The sequence below is a fragment of the Cyrtonyx montezumae genome, unplaced genomic scaffold, assembly GCF_038088225.1.
Source record: "Cyrtonyx montezumae isolate F1298 unplaced genomic scaffold, pur_monq_1.0 scaffold_3, whole genome shotgun sequence".
Taxonomy (NCBI): Eukaryota; Metazoa; Chordata; class Aves; order Galliformes; family Odontophoridae; genus Cyrtonyx; species Cyrtonyx montezumae.
In genome coordinates, this window is record NW_027072034.1 from 44,915,722 (window position 1) to 44,939,386 (window position 23,665).

A 23,665-nucleotide genomic window follows, 5' to 3' on the forward strand; every position below is an offset into this window, starting at 1 on the left:
AAGCCAGGGAAGTGCCGAGCACTGCCACATGCCAGAGCTGCCGAAGAGCATGAGGTTGGATCAGAATGGGTATTAGAAAAAATTCCTTCTCCAAAAGAGTGGTGAGGCATTGGAATGGGCTGCCCAGGGAGGTGGTGAGTAACCATCCCTGGGAGTGCTCAAGAAACATGTGGATGTGGCACTGAAGGACATGGTTTAGTGGGCAATATTGGTGGTAGGTGGACGATTGAACTGGATAATCTTAGAAGCCTTTTCCAACCTTAATGATTCTATGATTCCATGATTCTAAGCTTCGTGCAGTGCTGCACTGCAGGAGTTAAAATACCAGTGCTTGGCGTGCTTTCCCACCCAGCTGGTGGTGCGATGGTGCCAAGCCACTGAGCATAAAGTTTTTGTCTCCATTGTGGACAAAGAGGTGGAAGAAGGAATTAGCCCACCTACTACATGATTGCTTATCTTTCTTTGTTTTGATTTCTTTCAAAACCAAAGGTCTACTCCTGGCAGACAAACTTTTATTCATAATGGAAACCATACAGATGGAAAGAATACGTGTAGGGCAGCATGAGCCTTTGCACTGACTTGCCCCAATGGTCTTCAGATCTGATTTGCTTCCTTTTTTGTTATTTTGTACTGCTGGAACATGGACTTTCTGATAAACTGAACTGACACACAGAGCAGGAATATGGCCTGCAGATTACAGGCCAGAGCTTGTAATACTCAGACAGCATCTTCTGTACTATACTAAAGTCTAAGTGGGCCTGATTCACTCCCAGCTTTCCCCTTCTGGGATCCAAACAGATGCTTGCCTAAAAACCCTAGCTGATGACTGGCACAGGGCTTTGTGAGCAAATCTGAGGAGTGGGCCCACCTGGCTCAAAATGCAAAGCTAGCTCACTCAGTACAAGAAGCATCTGGGGCTGGGTGATGTGAAGTCAACATGATCTGGCCTCTTTCTCTTCTCACCTCCTCACTGTGAGCATGATGTGAGAATCTGGTCTCTTACTGATCTTGTTTTGGCGACATGAACCGCAAGCTGGTGGATTTTGGTTTGGTTGGTTCATTTTCTTTTTATTTTATATATATTCTCCAGAGAAGAGTCTGAAACAAGGAAGAGAGGGCTAAGCACCAGAGTATAGAAACTTGAAATTACTTCCACATTTAGACCGCATGATAGAGAGCTAGAGTACATTCAGTGTGTAATCTGCACATGCCAGATTATTTTGGGAAGTGTGAAAAACGCATGTTGTTAATATTGAACAAATGATCTTCTGTGGATGCTGGGGTTTTCACTTTCTGTTCCCAATAAATCTTCCTTTCTTTTCACTGGTTTTGCTCTCACTGTCCCAATAGAGGCGAAGTGTCAGCTGAGGTCAGCCGAGTCCTGAATCGAGACTGCTGTCTGTGCCTGATGTGTACAAACTGCCAGATGCCAGCAGGAAAAATTAAAGAGAACAGTGAAAATATCCACTGTGTGCAGGTTAAACCCCCACTGCTAACAAATCAAGTGTAATTAAGGAGTCAGAGCAACAAAGAGGTGGAAGAATTTCTCACTGGAAGGAAAACATCTTCTTTCTCCCTTACTCTTCCCTTCAGTGAATTATTGTTTCTTTGTAACAAATAGATTATTTTTGTTTAACTCTCTCTCTCTAGATTTTTTTTAAGGCATGATTTCATAAGGTAGAACTTCATTTTGATTTGGTCTTGAATTCATTGCACTTTCTTAACCATTATTATGTAGGTTGCTCCAAAAGTAATGCCTCGCATTTACTTCCACAGAAACTACAACAGAAGCAAAGAGCACAATAACACCGTTTGGCAGAGCAAATTCTCAGCTATAAAACTATGCTTTTCAACAGTCACCACCATGAGCTATGCATTTTCACCACAGGTGAACAAGAACTTTCATGCTGCACTTGTAACAATCTGCACCAACGGAGGTGACACGCTGTTGCTGTCATCACTGCTGAAATGCACCACCCACAGCTCACTGTGCTCACATCCACTGGTTGGTCTCCATCAGTGTTCAGAAAGTGTGAATGAATGTCAAAGGGTGCCATTTTTTCTGCATGGAGGAATGGGAAGGCTCAGCCTCTACTGCTGTCCCACCAGCATCCACCTCTGATGTCATGGGCCAACATTACAATACAGGAGGCATTATTTTTGGAGCAGTCCTCATATTTTTAAAGGTCCAAATGATAGCAGTATTTAAACAGACTTCTTTTTTCCCCTCTTTGTTGCATCCCACTCCTGGCAGTCAATACATTTATTTTTCTGGAATGAGAAAGAATGCGCAACTAATATTGCTATCGAAGGAAATCACAGCATTTGTTGTTCAGGGGAGGCTCTAGTGAGCTTTTCCTGACTTGTCATGCCAAGTAGTATTGATGGAAAACATTCAGTTGATGTGCACTTAACATGAACTTACTAGAGAGATAAGGAAGTTTCCTTATTAAAACAGACATTTCTTAGTAATAAAACTCAATTATCATGTCAGCCTTGACTTAAGGCACATTTTAAAGAAAGTGTCAATTTAATAATCACTCCTCAGTTTGAAATGTCATCCCCACTCTGGTTACAAGTAAACTCTGTAACAACTATAATTAAGAGAAAGGGAGTTAACTTTCACTTTTTAATTGTTTTGCCTGTGCTACGTGATCTGCAGTAGCATGTGGAGCCCAATTATCCATTTTGCTACAGGTACATACACTGCTTCAGGCCCTGCATTTTTCCTACTTAAAGTGGTGACTAAAGCAGTGGGGTCATAGTTTAAGGGTGAAGAAGTTTAAGATAATAACACAAATACTAACAAATAGCAGGAAGGGCAGTAGCAGGCTGGGTCAGAATGGGAGTTGGTGACAGCACACACGTGGCTGGAGAAATCCAGAGGGAGAGGAAAGAGAATTTGACACTGAGAAATACCACTGCTTTGATTCCCATACAGCTGCTCACAGGGAAGTGGGAGGAGGGTTAGGAAACAGCTTTACTCTCAAGGAGCCATGAGGAAAAAGGGTGCCCAGGCCTAGTGGACAAGAGAAAATTTTATATGCACAGCAGTCGTGTGATGGTAAACAGAGAGCAATGGTGTATTTGTGACTACTGTGAGAGATGATGGGGGCAAGGATGGACAGGGAATATTTGTCCCTGCCCATACCTAGCAGCTCCTAGAAGAGATGTGTCGTCTCTTGCCTTCTTTGAAAATATTTTGGATATCTGTGTGTGCTAATAATAATATGGAAGAGAGAGCTAGAATGGAAAAGACGTGTGCCTTAGTACATCAGTTCTGTTGCCATCAGAGACCAGATAACATTGAAGAAAGAAATCTCCTCGGTGTCCAGAACAGAAGAGTGTTTTGGCAAACACAGGACACGCTGTGTAAAGCTGAGCTGCCAGCATTTTGCCTGACTAAGCCATTCAGACCCTGAATGTTTACCTCTTCGGTAGAAGTATTTCTCAGCTACAATTCTGTTTTGGACGCAATCTTAGCATGTTCATGCTGAAATGAACAGGCAGAGCTGTGAGACCTAAAAAAGCAGGTCCTGACTCACCGCAGAGTGCCTGGCTGCGCTGCCTTCCTGCCTAATGGGCCTCTATTGTTAATGAGGCCTTGGTGTGACCAATGGATGTCACTCTGGACTAAGCGGAGAGTGGCAGCTGAGCCTTGAGGACAGTTTCTGAACAAGGCTACTTTTTGCAAGTCCGAGTGGGCACAGGTTTGGTAATGTGCTGCCTGTGACATCTTTGCTGGGAATAAATACATGATATATTAGCGGGACTAGCGTCAGCAATGACAGATACTACATTATGGTCAAAAGGCCACAATTTCATTAATATCATGCCTGAAGGCATGACAGTCGAGGAAAGAGGAGGAAATGACAATAGCCTGAAGCACTCAGCAGCTTCTCCTCTCTTTTTGGTGCTGTGGAGTGAGGCATACCAAAGCAGGCCAGAGCCAAGCGGGGTGAGATTGCCCAACCTGACCTCCCTGTCTCCTGTACTCACTGCACTGGAGAACCATGCATTCCTTCTTATCTATCTGTGGTCCTGCCACCACCAGCATGGAGCTGCCTGGCTGGTGTCACTGGCAAATCACACCTCAGCAGGGATGTTAGCAGTAAATCCAAAGGGGGGGGAGGAGCACAGCTGGAGTATGGGTGTAAAGGCTGTGATGTTGCACAGCACATTCTATGGCCAAGGGCCTTCCCAGCAGCAGCAGCAGCAGCAGCAGCAGTGAGAAGTCAAAGAAGAACTTTCTTGCACTCTTTTTGCCCACTTTCCCATCTTGACAATGTATATGGCTTTGAAGCAAACCATCATATAGCCTTTCATTGACATGGGTGAAAGTCAGTGCCATCCACAACAGAATCCCAACGCAAATTCACCGCGTGCTGGAGAGCAGTACAGCACAAGAAGGTTGTGGAGAAGGTTGGCATGAGCTCATGCATTCATGAAGTACCTTTCAGTGGATAATGAATAATGTACTTTGACTCTCATGGGTTGGAAGAGCTGTACAATTTGTGCTCCATCACTGAGGATAAAAACCACCCTGCTGCACAAGAAACTAGTGTGAGGGATACAGTGACTTTAACAGGTCTGACCAGATCCGTGACAGTCTTAGGGCACACAAAGCATCTGTGCCAAAAGTCAGCAGTGGGTCCAGCCCAGTGGGTCAGCTCTGCAGAAGGAGCTGAACGTGGCTGTGTGCCCCTGGGGCAGCTCCCTGCACTCATGAAGCATTGAGCTGGTGGAGACCACCTGCAATCATAGGTAATTGCCTGAGGCTGTGTAAGGACAGGCCACATCATGTACCAGGGTGACAAGTGGTCAAGCGGGCAGGCTTAATCGAACATTTCCCAACTGTAGAATGTCAGCCTGGGGAAGGGCTGTCCTTCTGTAGTAGCTTTCTCTGTGCTTTCTGTTGCTGAACGCTTACTACCAATCATTTACAGGTAAAGTCCAGACTTAAGCTTGCTCTGAGGACCGCACAGAAGTGAGCTTGGACACTCTGTGCCAGAAGCAACACCCCCATCCAACCGCAGCCCACCTTCTCCATCCCTGGAGGTTCTCAAGGCCAAGTTGGACAGGGCTCTGGGCAGCTTGAGCTGTTGGGTATCAGCCCCGCCCGCGGCAGCGGTTGGAGCTCGATGATCTTTAAAGTGCCTTCCAACTTAAGCCATCCTATAACGCTGCGATTTCCCGGACGCATCCAGAGGGCGGCTCCACGCCTGGATATATACCCTGAGCTAGACGGGACCCCCGAGGATCCTCGAGTCTCGGCTCCCCGCGGGCCCACGCAGAAGTGCAGAGCCGCGAGACGCCCCGGGGCACTTCCCGAGCCGCGGGGCTTCGGGGTCGGGGCCGGCTCCGGCTCCCACCGCTGTCCCCAGCTCCGGTTCCCGGGGCGCTACGGGCCCTCCGACGCCTCCTGGCGGCGGCCCCGGCCCGCCCCCGCCCCCGCCCCGCCGCCTCGCTCCTCCTCGCGGCCGCGGGATTCCTTTCGCCGGGTTTTCGGGCCGCCCCTTCACACCCGCCGCCGGAGCGGGACGGCGCGGCGTGCGGGCGGGCGAGGGAAGGAGGGAGAGGAGGAGAGAGGGAGGCGGCGCGGATGCTCCCCGGCTCCCCGCGGCGGCAGCGGCGGATGCTCGGCGGCCGGCGGCAGCGCAGGAGCCCGGCGCGGGGCCGGAGCCCGGCGATGGGCGGCAGCGCGTGAGGGCGGCGGGGCGAGGGAGCGGCGATCCCCGCGAGAGAGCCCCGTGCCGAGGGCTCGGCCATGCCGTTCGCCAAGCGGACGGTGGAGCCGCAGCGGCTGTGCCGGCGGCAGCCCGCCGCCTCCGTGCTGGAGGAGAGCCTGGGCGCGGAGCCGGCGCCGCGGGACCCGCCGCCGGAGGAGCCGGGAGCGGCGGGCGAGGGCGCGCAGGCGGCCGGCGGCGAGAGGGAGGCGGCGGTGCTGATGGTGCTGGACCTGTGCGCGGTCAGCAACGTGGCCCTATCGCGGATCCTCCGGCAGCTCTCCGACGTGGCCCGGCACGCCTGCACCCTGTTCCAAGAGGTCGAGGCTGACATCCAGGGCACCCACCGCCGCGTCCGGGCGCTGCACGGCCGCATCGCCGGCCTCCAGGGGGCCGTGCGCGGCCTCGACCCCAAGCAGGAGGCAGTGCGTGAGTACCGCGGCTCGGGGCGGGCGGGTGAGCGGGCACCGGGAGCAGGCACCCCGGGCGGAGCTGAGGGCTCCCGGCGGGGAGCGGAGCCCGTGGGAAGGGGTCGGGTCGGGTCGGGTCGGTGGGTGCCGCTGGGCGCCGCCGCGCCGCCGGCGGGAGGGATGATGTCAGTGGTTTGTGCCTTACATAAGGAGCGGCCGCCCGGCTCTCCGGGCGCATCTTCTGCAGCCGGGGAGGGGGCCTTGGCCGCTCTGCGGGTGCCCGGGGTGCTTCTGAGGGGAAGACGGAGCCCCGTCCCCGGGGTTTTCTCTTTTTGCTGCCGGTCTCCTTCCCGGGCACGTTTGTCTTTCCCTTTAGACGTGTCTCTGACTTTCCGATCGAGATGCGAAGCTTTGAAGTAGAAATAATCCAAGCGCCGCGTTTTTATCCAGCTTTCAGAGCCGTATAAAATAAGGAAGTTTGGTTAATGACTTGGTTCTGTTTAAAGAGCAGCCCGACGAGCCGGGGAGGGGGGAAGAGGAGGGGAAGGAAAGGATGAGGGCGATACGCGACTTCTGTTCTGAGCAATAAGTGCTTAAATCCTGCTGCCTCTCCACCCGAGCCATAAAAGCGGTGACAGGCTGCGCAGTCCTATCCGCTGCTTTCTGCTGAACATGGCTCGTGTTTACAGCAGCGTAATGATTCTGTGCTCCCACTGACGCATACACTTCCCAAGTGCTCCTGAGTGTTTTCTCATAGGTAGGGCTGCGGACTGGAGGTGAGGAGCAGCAGATCGCTGCTAGTCCCGATTTGCCTTAGAAAAAGCAGCGGTTTTGGTGGGGAATTCGGTTCAGGTTTTGCCTTCTGCTGCTCCCCTCACAATCCCGTGTATCTGGTGAACACAGAGAGATGAATTTACACCGGAGTAAGAGAGAGCATGCCTTTCTGTCATCGTTTTCAATGAATGTGCCATTTAAAGAAATGTCCTCCGCACTCCCTTTTGGGAGCTCGGAGCCAATTTTTGAGTAACTCGTGTACCATCAGCAAAGCTGTGCCCATTAACACCATAGAGCCTTAAGCATTCAGAGGTATTTAAACTGGATCCTTGGCAGCTGGCACGGTGACTTTACTGGAGGGGGAGGGCGGTTCTGTACATCAACTCCAGCTCAGGCTGTGGTTCCAGGTGCAGTCAGAGCAGAGTGCCGGGATGTGACTGGGAACGGGAGTGCCGGCGGTGTGCTGTGGGGTCGGGCTGGGAAATGGAATTCCTCGGATCGCGTTCTCGTTTGAGTCGAGTAACCGTGCCCGTATACTCGTTTAAGTGAGAGCAGAGCTGAGCCTTTCTAATCCACTCGGCTTTTTCTTTGTGGATTGTGCAAGTGCAGCTTGTTTTCAAATCGCAGTGCAGAACCTCGATATTACAGCACAGTTATGTCATGTGCTTAATTAGAGACTTTGGGTTTTCCCCTGTGATGTTAAATGCAGGATCTGCCTCTTCATCATTCTTTTTCACTTTGAGCCTTCCTCTCCCTAGGAGGGGCAGAGACTTTTGGCCACGATCCCCCTCCCCCCCCCCCCCCCCCTTCCATCCCGGCTGCCCGCTGATCCCCCTCTCAGCCTGCACACAACATGCCTGGTGCAGTGCCACCGGCAAGGCTGCAGATGTCCCCAGGTCTGGTGACCGAGGGCTCCATGCAGCTCTGTCCCGAGCCCTGTTTGCTCTGCAGAGGTGTGCATCCTGCCTGCCCTCAGCCCCCAGCTGCTTGCAGGCACAGCACTCAGCCCTCTCCTTTCTGGGCAGCCCTGGGCTGCATGTGCTTTTGGCAGGAATGGCTCTGTCCCCATCCAATGGTCACGGGTGGTCTACTTCTCTCCCTGCTTCTGGCTGCTTTTATTCCCAGTCTCGTTGTGGACTGTTTGCATAATGCTACATGTGAACATCTCAGCTGGGACCTGGAGCTGAGCTGCACTGTTCTGTGTGCCATCCTCCAGTTCCATATCCACTCGCAGCACCTCCTGCTGGCTCTCAGGCCGCTCAGCGGTCCCAAGGACCATGTACAACAGCCCTGCAGGAAGCTGCCCATCCTTTCTGTAGTGCAATGGTAGTGTGTGTTCTCCTTTCTGGGCTGACAATTCATCCATTGTTACTTTCAGCAGGGCTGTGCTCATGTTTGTTTTAGACATGCTGTGCCTACATAATCAATTCCTGTCCGTGTTTCGCTCAAGTCATGGCACCCAGTTACAGAATCATTAAGGTTGGAAAAGCCTTCCAAGACCATCTAGTCCAACCACCAGCCCATTACACCATGCCCACTATGTCCCTCAGCCACATCTACCCTTAAAAACCTCCAGGAATGGTGACTCCACCACCTCCCTGGGCAGCCTGTGCCACTGCCTCACCACTCTGTATGAGAAGAAATTTTTTCTAATACCCAACCTTAAACTCCCCTGATGAAACTTAAGACCCTTCCCTCTAGTCTAATCACTGTTACCTGGCAGAAGAGCCTCACCCCCACCTCGCTGCAACCTCCTTTGTCCTCATCAAAGCAACAGCAAGCACAGGTGGCCACAGGTCTGCCCAGGACCACTATCCTCACAGCCTGGTCATGCAGTTTAAATGCCATATCTAAGATTAAATCAGAACCACACTGAAATCTAGGCTTTGTAGCTTGCAATAAGTTATTGGTAGGTATGCACCTGCTGCACATGGGATGGTCATGCTGAACTTGCTTTGCACCAGGAGCCAGGGATGCTGGGCTACTTGATGTGTATGCCGAGGTGCTGTGTGCTGGTGTGTGAGGAGAACAGCCAGCATTTTTTAAGTACTAGCTTAAAACGACCAGGCTATCTCAGTACAGCGAGACATTCTTGATGTTGTAACACCAACTGCAGCATGGTGGTTTGAGAATAATGCTACCAGACGTGGCCTAGATATGGAGCTGTGACATTTGAAGGCCTTTTTCTCCATGCCTTGTGAGCCAGCTGGGTCCCAAGCTCCCCTTTTGACGAAGGGGTAGCATGGGTGAGGAAAAGGAATGCTGGGCAGCCCTACCAGGGGAGCTGCTGGAGACAGTGGTAACACCTTAGCCTGCTTCAGTCTTTGGCTGTTGCAGACATGACACCAAGGGGTAGGGGATCGTGAAGGTGCTCTCTTGAAAACAGCATATCACACACATTACAGTGGCATGTTTTACATTGGAAATTATTTATTGTTGCATTCAAATGTTGGGTTCAGGGACTGTTAACAGCTAATTGAAATGAATTAATTACAGCATGTTTCTAGTAATGCTTATCACTACGGCTGTCGTTTTCATGAGGCCTTTCCATTTTCAGCTTTGTTGCTGTTGATGTGGTTAAGATTTGCAAGCCTGGATATTCTTTGCTTTAAGAGAACTGCCTGAACTGCTCTGCTGAGGTGCTGTTCAAGGTGTTTACCTATATGTTGCTCTCTTGTTTTAGCCACTGTTCAGAAAGTGCAATTGGAACATCTTATTAGGCACAATAAGGGACAGGTTGCGGGCAGTCAACAGGCAGGTCATCTTCAAAAACGCTGGGTCCCTCTCTCCTGTATTCCCAGATGCTGCTGGTCCTTTTGTCTTTCTTACAAGCCTCTGGCCAGATAGTATCCTGCAAATACAAGTCCTTTTCCACCCTCTGATGGGAAGAGAAACAAGAGTGAGAAATGTTTTCCTGCTCAGCTCATGAACAAACTGCTTTGCCCTTCTGCCAGTCTAAGTACTTTGCTGCTTTTCATCATGATCAGCTCCAGGCTCTGCTTCTAAAGCAGAACCATGTGGGAGTAACATGATTGTTGTCAATCTTGCTGTTGCTTAGAGTTTTCTTATTAACAGCAAGAGAAACGAGCAGCATGATATTAGTTTCATAATCTTGGTGACACAGAAATGTAGAAGTGCTGGATTTCTGTGTAGACTTAGGACTGAGTGCCTCTGTTTGTATTTGGAATGATGATTTCACAGTCCAGGGGACTACAGACCTGGTGGTCTAATATCTTACTTTTCAGAAACTGATGGTGTTGGCTCTCTCGTTTTCTGAATAACCGATGTGACCAGAGAGCAGGTTCTTAAAGCCCTAGTTAACGAGATCTTGTTTGCACCCTGGCACCCTTGAGAATTCCATGCATTCCAGGCTTTTTTTTTTTCTTTCTGAAAGCATCAATGTGTTACCAAAAGCAAACATTTCTAAAACAAGTGCCCTTTCCAGCAGTTGTATTTGTATCTTCATCTCACCACTTTTCTGTTCCTGATTTTCCTATATGTTCTCATTTAATGATACAGCTGCTTAGGAGCAGGGACATCCCCTGTATTACTCTGTTCATCAGAGGTCCCCTATATTTTTTTTTTCTTCTTTATGGATGTGACAGTATTGAGATAAAAAAGACAGCTGCGAACTGCTCCTTTATTATTTTAGACTGCATTAATTTATTCTGTTTCATTGAAACTGGTTTGTGGAAACATCCTGAATAGTTTCACTTTTGCTTTCGGCCTGTTTCATTGGGCTTTCTAGATGGTTGTTTTGTTGGTGGAGGTGTTTTGGTTTTTCATTTTTTATTTATACACAATTATAATGCTCTTCTGTTTGGGTTTTGAACACTGAAGGGAAATATTTAAGCAACTGTGAGGTTTCCATGTATCTTCCGCTGCAGTTCTACCATTTTCACAAAACATACGCTGGATGCAAAGCTCAGCAGATAACGCCTATCCTCCTCCTTGGCTTTCAGCAGTGAAACATCAGTTGCTGTTGAACCTAGAACCCTGCCACCCCCATGCTTATGTTTCAGGACGTGGTTACATTGTGAGGCGATCCCAAAGTAACTGCAGGTGGTCATGTGGCAACGCAGAGATCTTCTGGAAGGTAGTAAGACTTGAAGAGCAGGTGCCCTATTGCAAGAAAAGACAATCAAGTGTAAGTTGTGTAGATAAATGCTGAGCTTTATCTCAGCTTCACAAAGTCCTAAGGAATCCTCAGTGCAATTTTCATTACATAGATTTCCTATTGTGTGGAGGTGCAACTGTAGATCCCACATATTAGATACATTTGCACTAAAGGGTCTCTGATGCTGCTGGCAACAAGTCAGAAAAGATTTCTGCCTTCCCTTAACCCTGCGCTGTAGAGTTTTATACTGCACAAGCGTATCTGGGTGTAAGGATAGTTAAACTTAAGAATACACACTAATGTCGTTTGGGAACATGAGGTACAATAGCGTATTCACAGCTTTGTTTGCAAACTGAAATCATATTAATTGGTAAATTCTCATAAGGCATGTAACAAAACCTCCAAAGAATAAGAGTTGTATGTTAGATGCAGTAATCAATTGCATTCAGTTTTGTGTCCGAACTGAATAACACAGCATCTTCATTTGTCCTCTTGGAAGTAGAGGAAGGCTGCGGGTTTATTTATTTATTTTTGCCAGGTGTGATCTTTTGGTTTTATGCTTGCTGGTGCTTATTTGTTTTATATAACTCTCCTCTCTAGTGCACTTGATTGTACTTTTCCCATTAATGCAAATAAAACAAGTTGTGGGTGTGTGAAGATTAGAAAATTTCCTTAGTGCTTGGCTTCTTCCAAATGCAGAGGGCTGATGTCAAGTTAGCCCAGCCTGGAGGAGCAGGAGGCCAAACCATTAGTGTTCCTATTTGCCTTTTGCTACTGTTGGAACAATAAAGTACAGGAAGAAAATCCTGCTCACTTAAGAATCCCATTTGAACATTGCCCATCATGTTAGAAAGAGTGCCACCATAAAGAAAGATTCCTTATCTTTGTTTACAGAATAGTGATAGAAGACCTTTTACACAAGAGCACAACCCTAAAGAGCCTGAGGTCAGGAGATTTTTTTCACCCATTTAGTGTGAGATAGAACGTAAGGGGAAGAAATTTGTCAGGTTGCTTTGGCAGAGACGTAGTGTTCTCAAAGTGGAGGTTGGCGCCTTCACTCACACTGAGTTCTGTAGAGCAGACTCTGGCCTTTTTGCAGATAAAAGCAAAGGGCAAAATCCTTTGTCACGTTTAGATCAGTGGGGCAGATCTGAGAACTCAGTGCTTAGAGAGACTAACTAACCTTTATCTGTATAACCTGGTAACTGTTGAATAGCAAGCAGCTGTGGTTTTCCTCTGTAGCCATTCTGTTAAACAGATGTAAATCTTTAAGAATTTTACTGAATCTCATTACTTTGTCTTCCACTGGTGTAGTACAGAAGACCTTTACCTTTTCTGTAGTTATTTTTTATCCCATAAGTAATGCTTAAATTGATGCAACAGGTTTGAAAAGATTGGTTAAATAGAGAGCATTCTAAATGAAAATGTGATATCCAAATACACCTAAAGCTGGACTTCCATCTCACTGCAGTGAGATGGCTGTGTGGTATCATAGCCCTTTATGGGACTTTTTGTCTGGCTAGTGTTTAATAGCCAAAGAAGGAGCTCCAGCGAGTTTATTAGAAATCCAGGTAGAAATAGCTCAACTCCTTTAAGACTGATGAGATCTCCTTTACCCAGGAGTAAGACTGCAGAGACAATGAAATCAGGTAAGAGACCTGCACTTACTGTGGATCTGATGGTTGAATATCCTGCAAGCCTTTTAAAACTCTGCTTCTGTTTAAGATCTTTTGTAATTTAATGTATGTGTTTGTATGGAGATGTGAGATGAGTGTTTGGTAAAACCAATGGCGTCATTCCTACTTCTGGTCAGTTCCCCTGCTGATACAGGAGAGATCTGGAGATTAAAAAGTAAGTGGATCCTGATAGTTTCCTGAGGACATGAGAAGGTCGTTCACCTGTTTATTCACCTACATAAAAGATAGTAGTTTCCCTTTATGAAAGATGAAGGGCCTGGAGTGTTTCCAAAAGACTACTGCGTAATTCTCAAATGTCCTTGGACTGACAGAAGGATTTGCGGGGAGGAAATACAAATAACCAGGCATAGTGGTGCCACCCAACTGCTCTTCAGGTTCAGCAGAAGCAGGTTTTGTAGATGTTTCTTCAATAGATTTGCCTGTTCTCTGGCTTAAATTTCAAAGGTCAGATTATGGCAGGTCTGGCACGGATATGAAAAGGTGGGAGGAAATATGGCACGGGCCAACCACAGCCTCTCCTTACCCTATTAAAAATGACTGCTGAAAGGCAGACTGGGCTCTTCCTCTCTCTGAACTGGATAGCAAAGCAGACCCGTCTGTTCGAAAGCCCCTAATCTGACACATTTCCTTCACACATGCCTAGATGTATTGTACTCAAGTCAGAGGCCCACAGGGAACTCTTAAAAACAGTGTTACAATGTCCAAAGCAGAAAAAAATATGACCAGCTTATGAGAATAATGCACACTTGCATTTTAAAAGCATCGCTACGCAGCTGTGTGGTCTTCTGAGTCAGAGAACTGGGATTTTCAAAAGCTGTTCTTTCCAATCACTTGGCATCTCCACGTAATCGGAGTCTGACATCAGACTCTCCGCTGGAACTACTTGAGCTATTAGGCTGTGAAGAGCAGAAGCCTTCTGTGTTACTGAATGTGCGTGTGTGTGGAGGGGGGGGGGGGGTTCACTTCCTTTGATGTATTAGCATCAAGAGGGAGAGTCTTAGCTTCATTCCTAATTGCTTCTCGTCTTTGAATTTATATACCAATATGTAACTAACTGCAAAGGGAGATAGCAGAATTTATAAAAAGTTCAAAAAGGCAGGGCTTAGAGCATGATTAAAATAAAAGATAGCATACAGTGTGTGCTGTTTTTAGCTGAAGTATCTCCCTAGAATCCTTTCCATTTACATTTTCATTATATCTAACCACTTCTAATGCACTGCTCAGTTTAACAACAGGCATGTTTTTAGGGTAGATTTTATAGTAGATATACACCCACTGTGTTCTTAACTCGAGACTTTAAATTGCAGTATCTGTATTGGACAATCTTTTCTTATACCTTCTTGGCTGAAGGCAGGAAGAAAGAAATAGTGATGGAATCTAATTAAGCCTGTAGCTTAATTACATCAGGACTTGTGTGCTTGAAATGCCACTAGATTCAACGGGAGCTGCATGGCACTGCCATGGGAAGTCCCAGCAGAGAATGTCTTTTTTTTTTTTTTTTTTAATAGGATCACTGTAATTCTACAAAGCCACTGTGGTTTTCACTTTCTTTACAGCTGGACTTCAAACTACAGCCACTCAGGCTGAGTTCCTGAGAAAGTTCAGAGAAGCTTTCTTGCTCAAGCGCACATGTGATTAAGGAGAATGAGCATAGGGCGGTGTATTTGTTCTATAAATATGTATAGCTTGCTCTGGCCTCTACAGCTTTTCCTCTGCCTCCCAGATTGCTTTTTTGTTTTTGTTTTGTTAGCTTGCTGGCATTTGAAAAGGCCCTTAAATTGGTCTGGAGGGAAGGTGTGTTGAAGGGAAAAGGTGAAGATTCTTCTCCTCAGAGCTATGTGTAATTTTCTGTGGCTGCAGAATCAGGACGTTTTGGGGGATGAATTAAGTGGGGTGCACTGAAAAATTCCTTGCTTAGAACAGGCTTTGAATTGCTGTGAAAAAGGGTGATTTAGATGGAATGAGAGATGAATTGTGATTAAATATTAATCATGCAAATCAGAGTGTGTCCCAAGAGAGCCCAGCTCCATCTTCCCTTACCCTTGTGTGATTTGTTTGTTGACTTGCAGGAAGAAGAGGGGCAGTTCATGGCATAGAAATGGCCCTTTCTTTGGTGAAGAGGTTTTTGGTGAAGTGTTGTGTGAGGGATGATTGTCTAGAGAGGTACAGTGACTCCTCAAAAACAAATGGATATATCAAGGATTGACTTCCATGTGACCATATCTTACCATGGAAGCTACTTAGCTCGGTATGGCTCAAGTTTTGCATACAAGCATCTTTTTCTTTTTTTTTTTCTTTCTCTTTTTTTTGCCTGGCTTTCTGTAGCCCAACAGTTACAACATCATTTTATGGGCCTCTGTCCCAGCATGCTTAAGATAGCCTGTCTTTTCTCCTGTGTTCACTCCTTCCCCTAGGTCAGGTATTGCTTCAGCAACCCGAAGTCTGGGTCAGCACAACAGATTGTTTGAAGTCTTACACAGCATGCCAAAGCTAAATTTTCCTTATGGGATGGATTATTCTGACAACACCATTTTTAACCTGGTTTCTTACTGAAACAATAGTACACTCTGTGCATGTATAGCAGGGGAGTGGATAGGCATACCTATGTATCTCACGCCAGCCATTTAGAAACTTTATATCTGTTATTCAACTACAATCTCAACTACATTGCCACAGGGTAGGAATCATAAAAGAAGCTGACAGGTAAAGGAGAGAACAGGCTATTACTGCTGCATTTGAAGGAAGGGATTGTTCTTTATTAGACACTAGAAAATCCACTGGGGAAGAATCCCATATAAATGCTCCAAACCAATAAAAAAAGAGTGCTGTAGTTGGAGCTCACATTTTCATCAGTGTGAAAGTCAGTCCTTTGCATGACATAAAAGCTGGAGAAAACCAGGCTTCATTAGTTCCGCTGCTTGCAGAAATGCTTGTTGGTGTTTCTTTTTCCCCTCTAGAATTACTGATTATGTCTTTGCAATTTTAGGTTCATTTATTTATTTATTTATTAACTTATGCCTTGAATTACTTTCCTTTTAGGACATCCTCTACTTTGTTCCTTTTCTTTTTTCATGAGGGATGCACCTACGCCTTTACCTCTGTCTTATCACTGAAGGCAACCCTCTCTCATTGTGAGAATGAATGGCATTAATTTTTATAGCTGTGGTTTATTCTCCATTGATTATCTTTAATGTGGTACTGTCTTGTTCGGTTAATAAACTACTGATAACCTGCTAAGATTTAATTAACCTCCCTTCCCCCAAACATAACCTGTTTTTAATAGATGTTATAAATGCATTCATTGTGGTTGGCTTATTAAAATCACTGTTTTAAGTTCCTTTACTTTGAAATTGTACTCTAGCTGAAGTATATTCTATGGCAATCATCTTGTCATTGCTCTGCTAGTAGCCTGAAGTATGCATCACTAGTTCCTGATTTCAGCAATATTTTTTATCCTCTGTTATGGCTTCTGTAGCCTTGATTCCACATCAGTGCTGAGACAGAGGATGGGTAAGCTGTGCTCTGAATAACATCCTCCTAATGGAGAACCCGTAGGCTCACCTGAAGATCTGCTGTTAGCTTTCTGTCACTGTTAGGAAGTGGCTGCTCAGCTGCTGTGAATGTGTGCCTGGAGCCTGTGAGCCATCCCTCTTTAAGCACAAGTGGCCAAAGCAACACCGGTTAGGATGCAAATGTCTCCAGTTTCACTCTTGCTCACTGGACCAGCTGACATGCTGAGGGCAGGGTTGTGGGGCTGGGCTGCATGTATGGGGCTGCCCAAGCACCAATAGAGATCATATGACATATCATATAATCACAGAATATCCCAAGTTGGGAGGAACCACAAGGGTCATTGAGTCCAAGCCTTGGTTCTGCACAGCGCCAGCTGAAATCAAACCCTATGTCTGAAAACATTGTCCAGTTGGTCCCTAAACTCTGGCAGCTCCAGTCCATGCCCACAGCCCTGGGAGTCTCTTTTCTGTGCTGAACAAACCAAGGGACCTCAGCTGCTTCTTACACATCTTCGCTTTTAGACCCTTTAGACCCATCACCATCCTTATAGCCCTGAGTACAGCCCTTACACACCTACTGTCTGCCGGCGGTGTCACCATCCCCATGCAGCTGTGGGACTGTGATAAGATAGCCATACTTTATGAAGAGGTGTGCAGTTGCAGTGCACCAGACACTTGCTGTGCTGGAGATCTTCTGTGCTGTGGTGCTCTGGGCCATATCCATTTGCTGCAGTGCCTGGGAGGCAAGCCAGGATTGCAGCCCTGACTGGTGGTCAGCTGCCATGATGAGAGGAGAGAGGCCAAAGCCAAGATGCCTGGCTGAGAGGAGAGTGAGGTGGGCCAGGCATAGCAAGCTCTTACTCAAGATTTGAAACTTCGTCAGGAAGCTCTTCTTCATTGTGTAGGTGATGGAGTGCTGGCACAGGCTAACCAGAGAGGCTATGCAGTCTTCTCTGTGGTGATATCCAAGAGCCTTCTAGACGTGATTCTGGTATCCTGTTCTGGGTGTCCCTGCTGGGGCAGGAGCTGGGCCTGATGGACACAAAGGTACCTTCCTACCTTAGCCATCCTGTCATTCTATGACTAAGCTGCCAGACCTGTGCTTGTGATCCCTATTTATGTTTTGCTGCCTGTTTAAAATATACCTACAACCCAGGCTATTTACCCAGCTTACACTGTAGGCATTTTAAGGACCTCTGTCAATACACACACAGTTTAGAGGTTAAATCTCTATCAGGTCCAATGATAAAATCATCTGCCTACAATATAGTGTGGAAATAACCCCTGTTTGAAGAGTGTTGGGTCTGCAAGTGAATGAATGGGTTACAGCTACCTTCCATAGCTATAATGTGGCTATTCATTTATGAAATTGTCCAAGTGGAACTTAACACAAATTATTAATGTAGATTAGAAGTATTTTTCATTTATCTGCTTGTTCCTAAGTGCTGTGCTGAAGAACCCAACAGAATAGCAATTTGTTAAAGGAAATGAGAGGGAAATGCAAAATATTGCAGTTCAGAATGATTTTTTTTTTCTTCTCTTTCTCATATTGGATTTCCTGATTGGCTGTAGGTCTGTCTTGATAAGCAACAGTTTGGACTGTGAGACTATAGGGTTCTATTGTCATAAAATAGATGAACGTGCCCAACTTCATGCAGACCTTTCTTAACGGGAGTTGGAATAGAAGAGATTTGGACAGTATCTTCCTCAAAATTCTGTGTGTCACTGGAAAAGAAACACCTTTTTGTATATCTATGTACACAGAGATGAAAGAGGAATAAATATCAGTGGAAACAGTGGGCCAGATAACATTGGTCATTGAGCCTAGAAAAGCTTAATAGGGAAGAGAAGAAACTATGCAGCTATATCAGCAGCAATATGCTGAAAACAAGGGGAGATATCTATTCATATAGTTCCTATTGCAAAGATAGCAGTTGAAGGTAGTTGATGTGTCTTGTTCTGTCTTTCTTTGTGTCTTCATCCAAAAGCATCTTGTGGTAGAGTTCACTTCCTCCTCTTCCCCTCCTTCTCACACTGGAATTGTCTTGCCTTGAGGAATTGTGGTGGTACTGACAGAAACTCTTGTACTGCATGTAGTGGGCGACCATACCTCAGAGGTGGGGCACACCTTGCTTGAGGATGTGGGAATTATGCTGTTTTCTTGTTCATATTATTCTGACTTGCAGGAGTGAAGACTTTGCTTTTGAATTGCCTCTGCTATATTACAGTGAGGGCTGAAAACTAAAAATATAGAAAACTTCAGCCTAGTTAAGGAAATAAATTCTTCCAAGAGAAGAGATGTGAAAGTGAAAGTTAGAGTGATGCGAGCCTACAGTGTAGATTGCAGGTACACTGAAGGAGAGTTTTACGCTCGTATTTACTACTGCATAGAAATCTCGCCACTGTTTCTTTTTCCTTTTGACAATGTCCAACTTTGGGCCTGTTAAATAAGTCTATGTAGAAGTTGGCACACGTTCACCTTGTTTGCTGCAATCTGCTCTCCTGCAGCTTCTTGATTCTAGTGGCATGAGCCAGATGGACAGAGCCCTAGAGCTGAATTCTGAATTAAATGTGCTAGCATGCGAGACTGGAGCTGACTGAGTCAAACTTTGGGCAATACTTCAGTACTTCTTAGTCAAAGATACATCTGCTGTGTCAAAGTAGTTTTTGGTTTTGTTTATTTTTTTTCCTTTCAGACCGTAGTACTTGGTATATAATTTAACATCCTCGTAGCCAAAAATATAAGGCAGTGATGTGGCTCTCCCTGGTGCAACTCAGCCTCCAAGGGGCTGTGTCAGTGAGGTAGTGTGGGAGGGGAGCAGTTGTGTGGACCCCAGAAAAGCCACCTCAGGTGTGTATTCAGGCCAGCACCTCCTTTTTCACTGCCAAGGAAGTTGTCCATCATGGAACAGTGCTGAATTCCCATATGTGTTTCATGTAATGTGATCACTTCTGATAGAGCAGGATCCATAGGACTGGGTAAAGTTGAAACTTGCTTACAGGCAGCAATACTTGCATAGAACAGAGCTTCTGAAACATTTTCAATACCACTGCATCCCCCAGAATAAGCCTGCTGCCCCACAGAAGGGCTGGCCTCCTGACATTTCAGAAAGCCACACACAGCGTTTTTTTTTGTCTACTGATGGCCCCTGTGTGTACTGTTTAATTTATGTGAACACATAGCAGGTGGGCTAGTGGCTATCTGTAAGTGGCTTGGAGATGTCAAGAGGAGACCCAGATCCAACCTGGTGCTCGTTTCCTCCTCTGTTGGATTCAGCTCTGCAGGAGCTGAGGAGGAGGAGAGCCCAGCAGCTAAGACATAATCTCCTGGCAACTCATATGGGCTTGGGTGGACAGTATTAGTGGGATTCAGATCACAAAGTTTTATCAATGTAAATTTTAGACAATCCATCATCCCATTGTTAGGTGGGTCTTACTTCTGAGCAGAGAAAGCTTCTGGATTGCATGCGAGGAAGAGTCTTGTAACTTCTGTTAAACAGAGTGCAGTGGGTAATGCTGTCAAGTCTGCGGACCTCTGTTGCTTAGTTTTATGGCAGGCTGATAGCTCATCCCTTCTTCTCAAAGGTGATATCACATAAGCGATGAGGATGGGATGGACTGCTGGTGCCATTCCACCTGATAAAGGCACTGTTTCTAGGTGGGATATTCCATTCCTCCCTCAGCAAGTGGGATTTCTACTTGCTGAGAGCTGCAGACTTTGCCCCTTGTTTATCAATCTGAAGTTAAACTGAAGTTTGCGGTATCCAGTCTTTCTTTTGAGTCCTGGATTGTAGAGGAGAGTGAGCTTTTCTATGTTACAGACAACGCATCCTGGTTAATTACAGTCATGTAAAGATAAGGTTCTACCATGGGACTTGGTTTAATTAAAAAAATGATGCTGGGAAGTTTAATAAATGTCTGATGTGATCTATCTGAATGCCAAGTGCTAATGCTGCAGTTCTCATCAGGTGCTCTCAACTTCTGTCAGGAAGAGCCAACTGAGCTTGACATCTGCACTAATGAAAGGGGAGGATAGCTTTTCATTATCTGTCCAACCGGGCTGATGCCTGGCATTGCACTTTTCACAGCTTGTGCTAGTGTCTGGGCTTTGGGAAAAGGGTTGTGTGGGTAGTGGTGTTGGAGGAAAACTTGCAGTGCAGAGTCTAAGGCTTTCCCCATGTAGTGGAAAAATCATGATCATGCTTGTGAAGTGTGGACACAGAGCAACTTTGTGTGGGTAATCTTATTTTGATTCTTCTCCCCCCGGCACCTTTCCTTTCCCACTCACTTATGCCAAAGTCTGTCATCTATTTGGCTTAAACTTTGCTAATAATCACAGATAATGTATAATAAAAACATTAATAAAGCACCTGCATATTCAATCTCTCTGAACTGTAGAAGCCACAAGATCTCCTAGACACGCTTTTTGTTAATACTAGCTTGTGAGAGACCTAGCACTCCATGATGCCCGTCTGTTAGCAGCATGTTTAAATGTGATTAATGTGAAAGTTGCAAGAATTGCAGATAGCTTTTGCTAGTCTACAACAGAGCCTGTCACTGTTAATCTTTCACGGTATTAAAAGCTTAATATAGTAAATCTAATGTTATGGAAAGCTGTAGCTTTGCTTTGTTACTGTCACCTTACTGCATTATTAACCTAATGTTCTCTCTTCTTCCATAGTTCATAAGCATAGTAGAAGTAGCATAGGTATCATTAACCTGCAGAAGAATATTTAAATGATCGTATATATATGAAGTCTCTCAGGAAAGAGACGCTACAGCATAAAAGGATTCAGGGGAACATTAAATTTGATTGGGATTCCTGAGCAGTGCTGGCCAGAACAGGCTCACTAGGCATCAGCTCTTCCCCAAAATCCTCAGAGACAGTAGTAGTCATAAGTGATGCCTTGTTGTCGTAGTTCTTCGTTGTGACTGCTTTGAGATTAGAATTTATTTAGTCTTACCCAGCCATGACAGGAGCCCTACCTCTTCAGTAATGCTGGTGGTGCTTAATCATAACTGCTGTATATTAACAGAAGTTGCAGGCAGCATAAGCGGTGCTGTGGCAGAAGCTGGGACTTCTTGCTGGAGCAGGTTGAAGCTGAGGGAAGCAAACAGAAGAGGACCCAGGGAAGGAAAATTGCTTTCTCTGCATAGCTACTTGTGTTGGAAAGGGTCAAAGAAACCATAATGAATGAGGCAGCATTTTTCTTTTTTTTTTCTTTTCTTTTTAAAGAGCATTTTAGAAGAATGATTCATTTAAATAGCCATTTACGCAAGATCTGCAGGTGGCTTGTAAAGTGTAATTAGATCCCCCTTAACTTTTAAACCCGGATCTACAGCTTTGTTCATTTTGGTTGGGATGTGCCCGTGTGGTGAAGATTTCCATTCTTGAATTTACAGCAAGAGATCGGTGGAGGGGAGGGCTTATTATAAAACTTGTCATTTTGTGGCATGATTACAAGGTACTTTTGGTTCCAGCGGGGACAGCAGTGGTGCTTTGGTCCAGACATGTCAAAACTGCTTTTAATCTGTAAGGTCATCAGGGACCGTAGGACAAATTGAGACCTGTTTTTTGCTAAAGCACTCCCTCAGTGCCATCACAGCAGCCAAGTGGCTTGTCCACATCCAGCCATTGCAGAGAGCCGAAACCAGATCAGATAGGATAGTGCTGTCAAAGGGATAGTTACAAAATGTACAGTCCGAGATCAGACCAAACTCCATAGGATTTTCTAGTTCTTTTGTGTGCCCCTCTATAATCCAGTCTTTGAAGCATTTAAGAGCTTGAGGTGCCATGATTAAAAGTTTCAAGTACTATTCTTTTTCACTTAGCTGCTAAGAGGATAGGCTGCAATTCCAGTTCTCTGAGCTGCTGTGAAGACTTGCAGAGAGGACAGACCTCACTCGCCTTTAGTGAAATGTGGTAGCACACACATTACTGAAAAGATGAAACTGCTCAGTTCAGATCCCTGGAGGCTACTGTGGTGCACCCTGTGCCCACAGTTCCCAGTATTGCTCCTGCTTTGTCCTGTGAATTGGAGAGTGATGTATACTAAAAAACTGGCACAGGTTGCCCAGAGAGGAGGTGGGTGCACCATCCCTGTAGACGCTCAAGTCAGGCAGGATGGGGCTCAGAGCACCCTGATGTCACTGTAGGTGTCCCTGTTCATTGCAGGGGAGTTGTACTACATGACCTTTAAGGATCCCTTCCTACTTGAACAGTTCTGTGATTCTATGATCCAGTGTCCTGCCTCCATCCTCAAAAGGAGGTGATACACCAAAATCTTTAAGCAGTGAGCTGAGGGGAGGAGCGTATAGAATTGATGTGGGACTGGCTTTGCTCTGCTCTTCCCCTCAGCTCTTTGCAGGTGATAGATTTGGCTCATGGTCCACAAGAAATCCCAAGAGCTTCCAGATTGGTGTTTCAAAGCTTTACAAAGCTGATCATACTAGTGCAGAATCTGATTACAGGAGTCCTAGTGTGTCAGCTCCATCCCATACTCATGGTGCTGGGATCTGCTTGGAAAAGGCCACTTTTTTTTTCCAATGAGGGAGGAAGGGGAAGGGGCATTCAGCTGCACTCTGAATGTTCACTTAGTTTTCAGCTGACTTTTTAGCTGCTAAAATGTGGAGGAAAGATGATTTGATAAACAAGTGTGTGTGTGTTTTGTCTTCAGTGACTGCTTACTCAGGCAAGGGAAACATGATTTAGTTGCTCGTTAGTGCTGATGTATCAGAGTTGGCAAATGCTGAACACTCCGGCTACTGGATCTGCCCCAGTTGCTTGATGTGCAGCGATGAATGGGGGAACATTCACCAATGCTGTTGCACAAACAACCAAGTTAATAAAAAGCAGCTGATTATGTCATTGTAGACTGTAGAAACTCAAGAGCAGCAGTGAGATTATTTAAAAACAGATGTTCTTATCTGGGAGCTCTTAGAAAGGTAGAGCAATAGTGTTTAAAAGGGAAAAAACACAAAAGCACACATGACAAATCCTAGCAGGACAGGCACAAAAAGCCATATCTACCTTGTCCTTTTTGGTTCAGTATGGAGAGACATGGTTTAATGGGGAAATATTGTTGGTAGGTGGATGGCTGGACTAGGTGATCTTGGAGGTCTCTTCCAACCTTGTTGATTCTGTAAGAATCGGTGCCTTGGATCCTTAGCTTGGGTCTGAGTTTGAAAGTGAGCTTAGCTTTGAGTGGTGCCACTGATAATTGGAGCCACGCTGGCATTCTCTAGCAAGAGATTTAGCTTAGAAGGAAAAGATTTTTAAGGGGACGCTCTAGAAAAGAATAGCAGTTGGAACAAGAAAAAAAACAAAAACCTCTGTGAGAACTGGAATTATACAAACCATCTGTCTGGCCTCCCATAAAACGATACCGGCCTTTTGTACCTCTGTGCAAGTGGTATTTAACCCCCGCCA

The 23,665-nt window shown here is 45.9% G+C and overlaps 1 protein-coding gene across 1 annotated transcript in view; it reads left to right on the forward strand.

Annotated features, from left to right (window-relative positions):
• Positions 1–5,716: 5,716 nt before the first annotated feature.
• Positions 5,717–23,665, forward strand: part of NHS (NHS actin remodeling regulator) — a 242,730-nt gene continuing 224,781 nt past the window's right edge. The window contains exon 1 of the mRNA XM_065741357.1: positions 5,717–6,155. Within this exon, the coding sequence (XP_065597429.1) occupies positions 5,768–6,155 (388 nt within the window). The 5' untranslated portion in view covers positions 5,717–5,767. The remainder of the gene's footprint in view (positions 6,156–23,665) is intronic.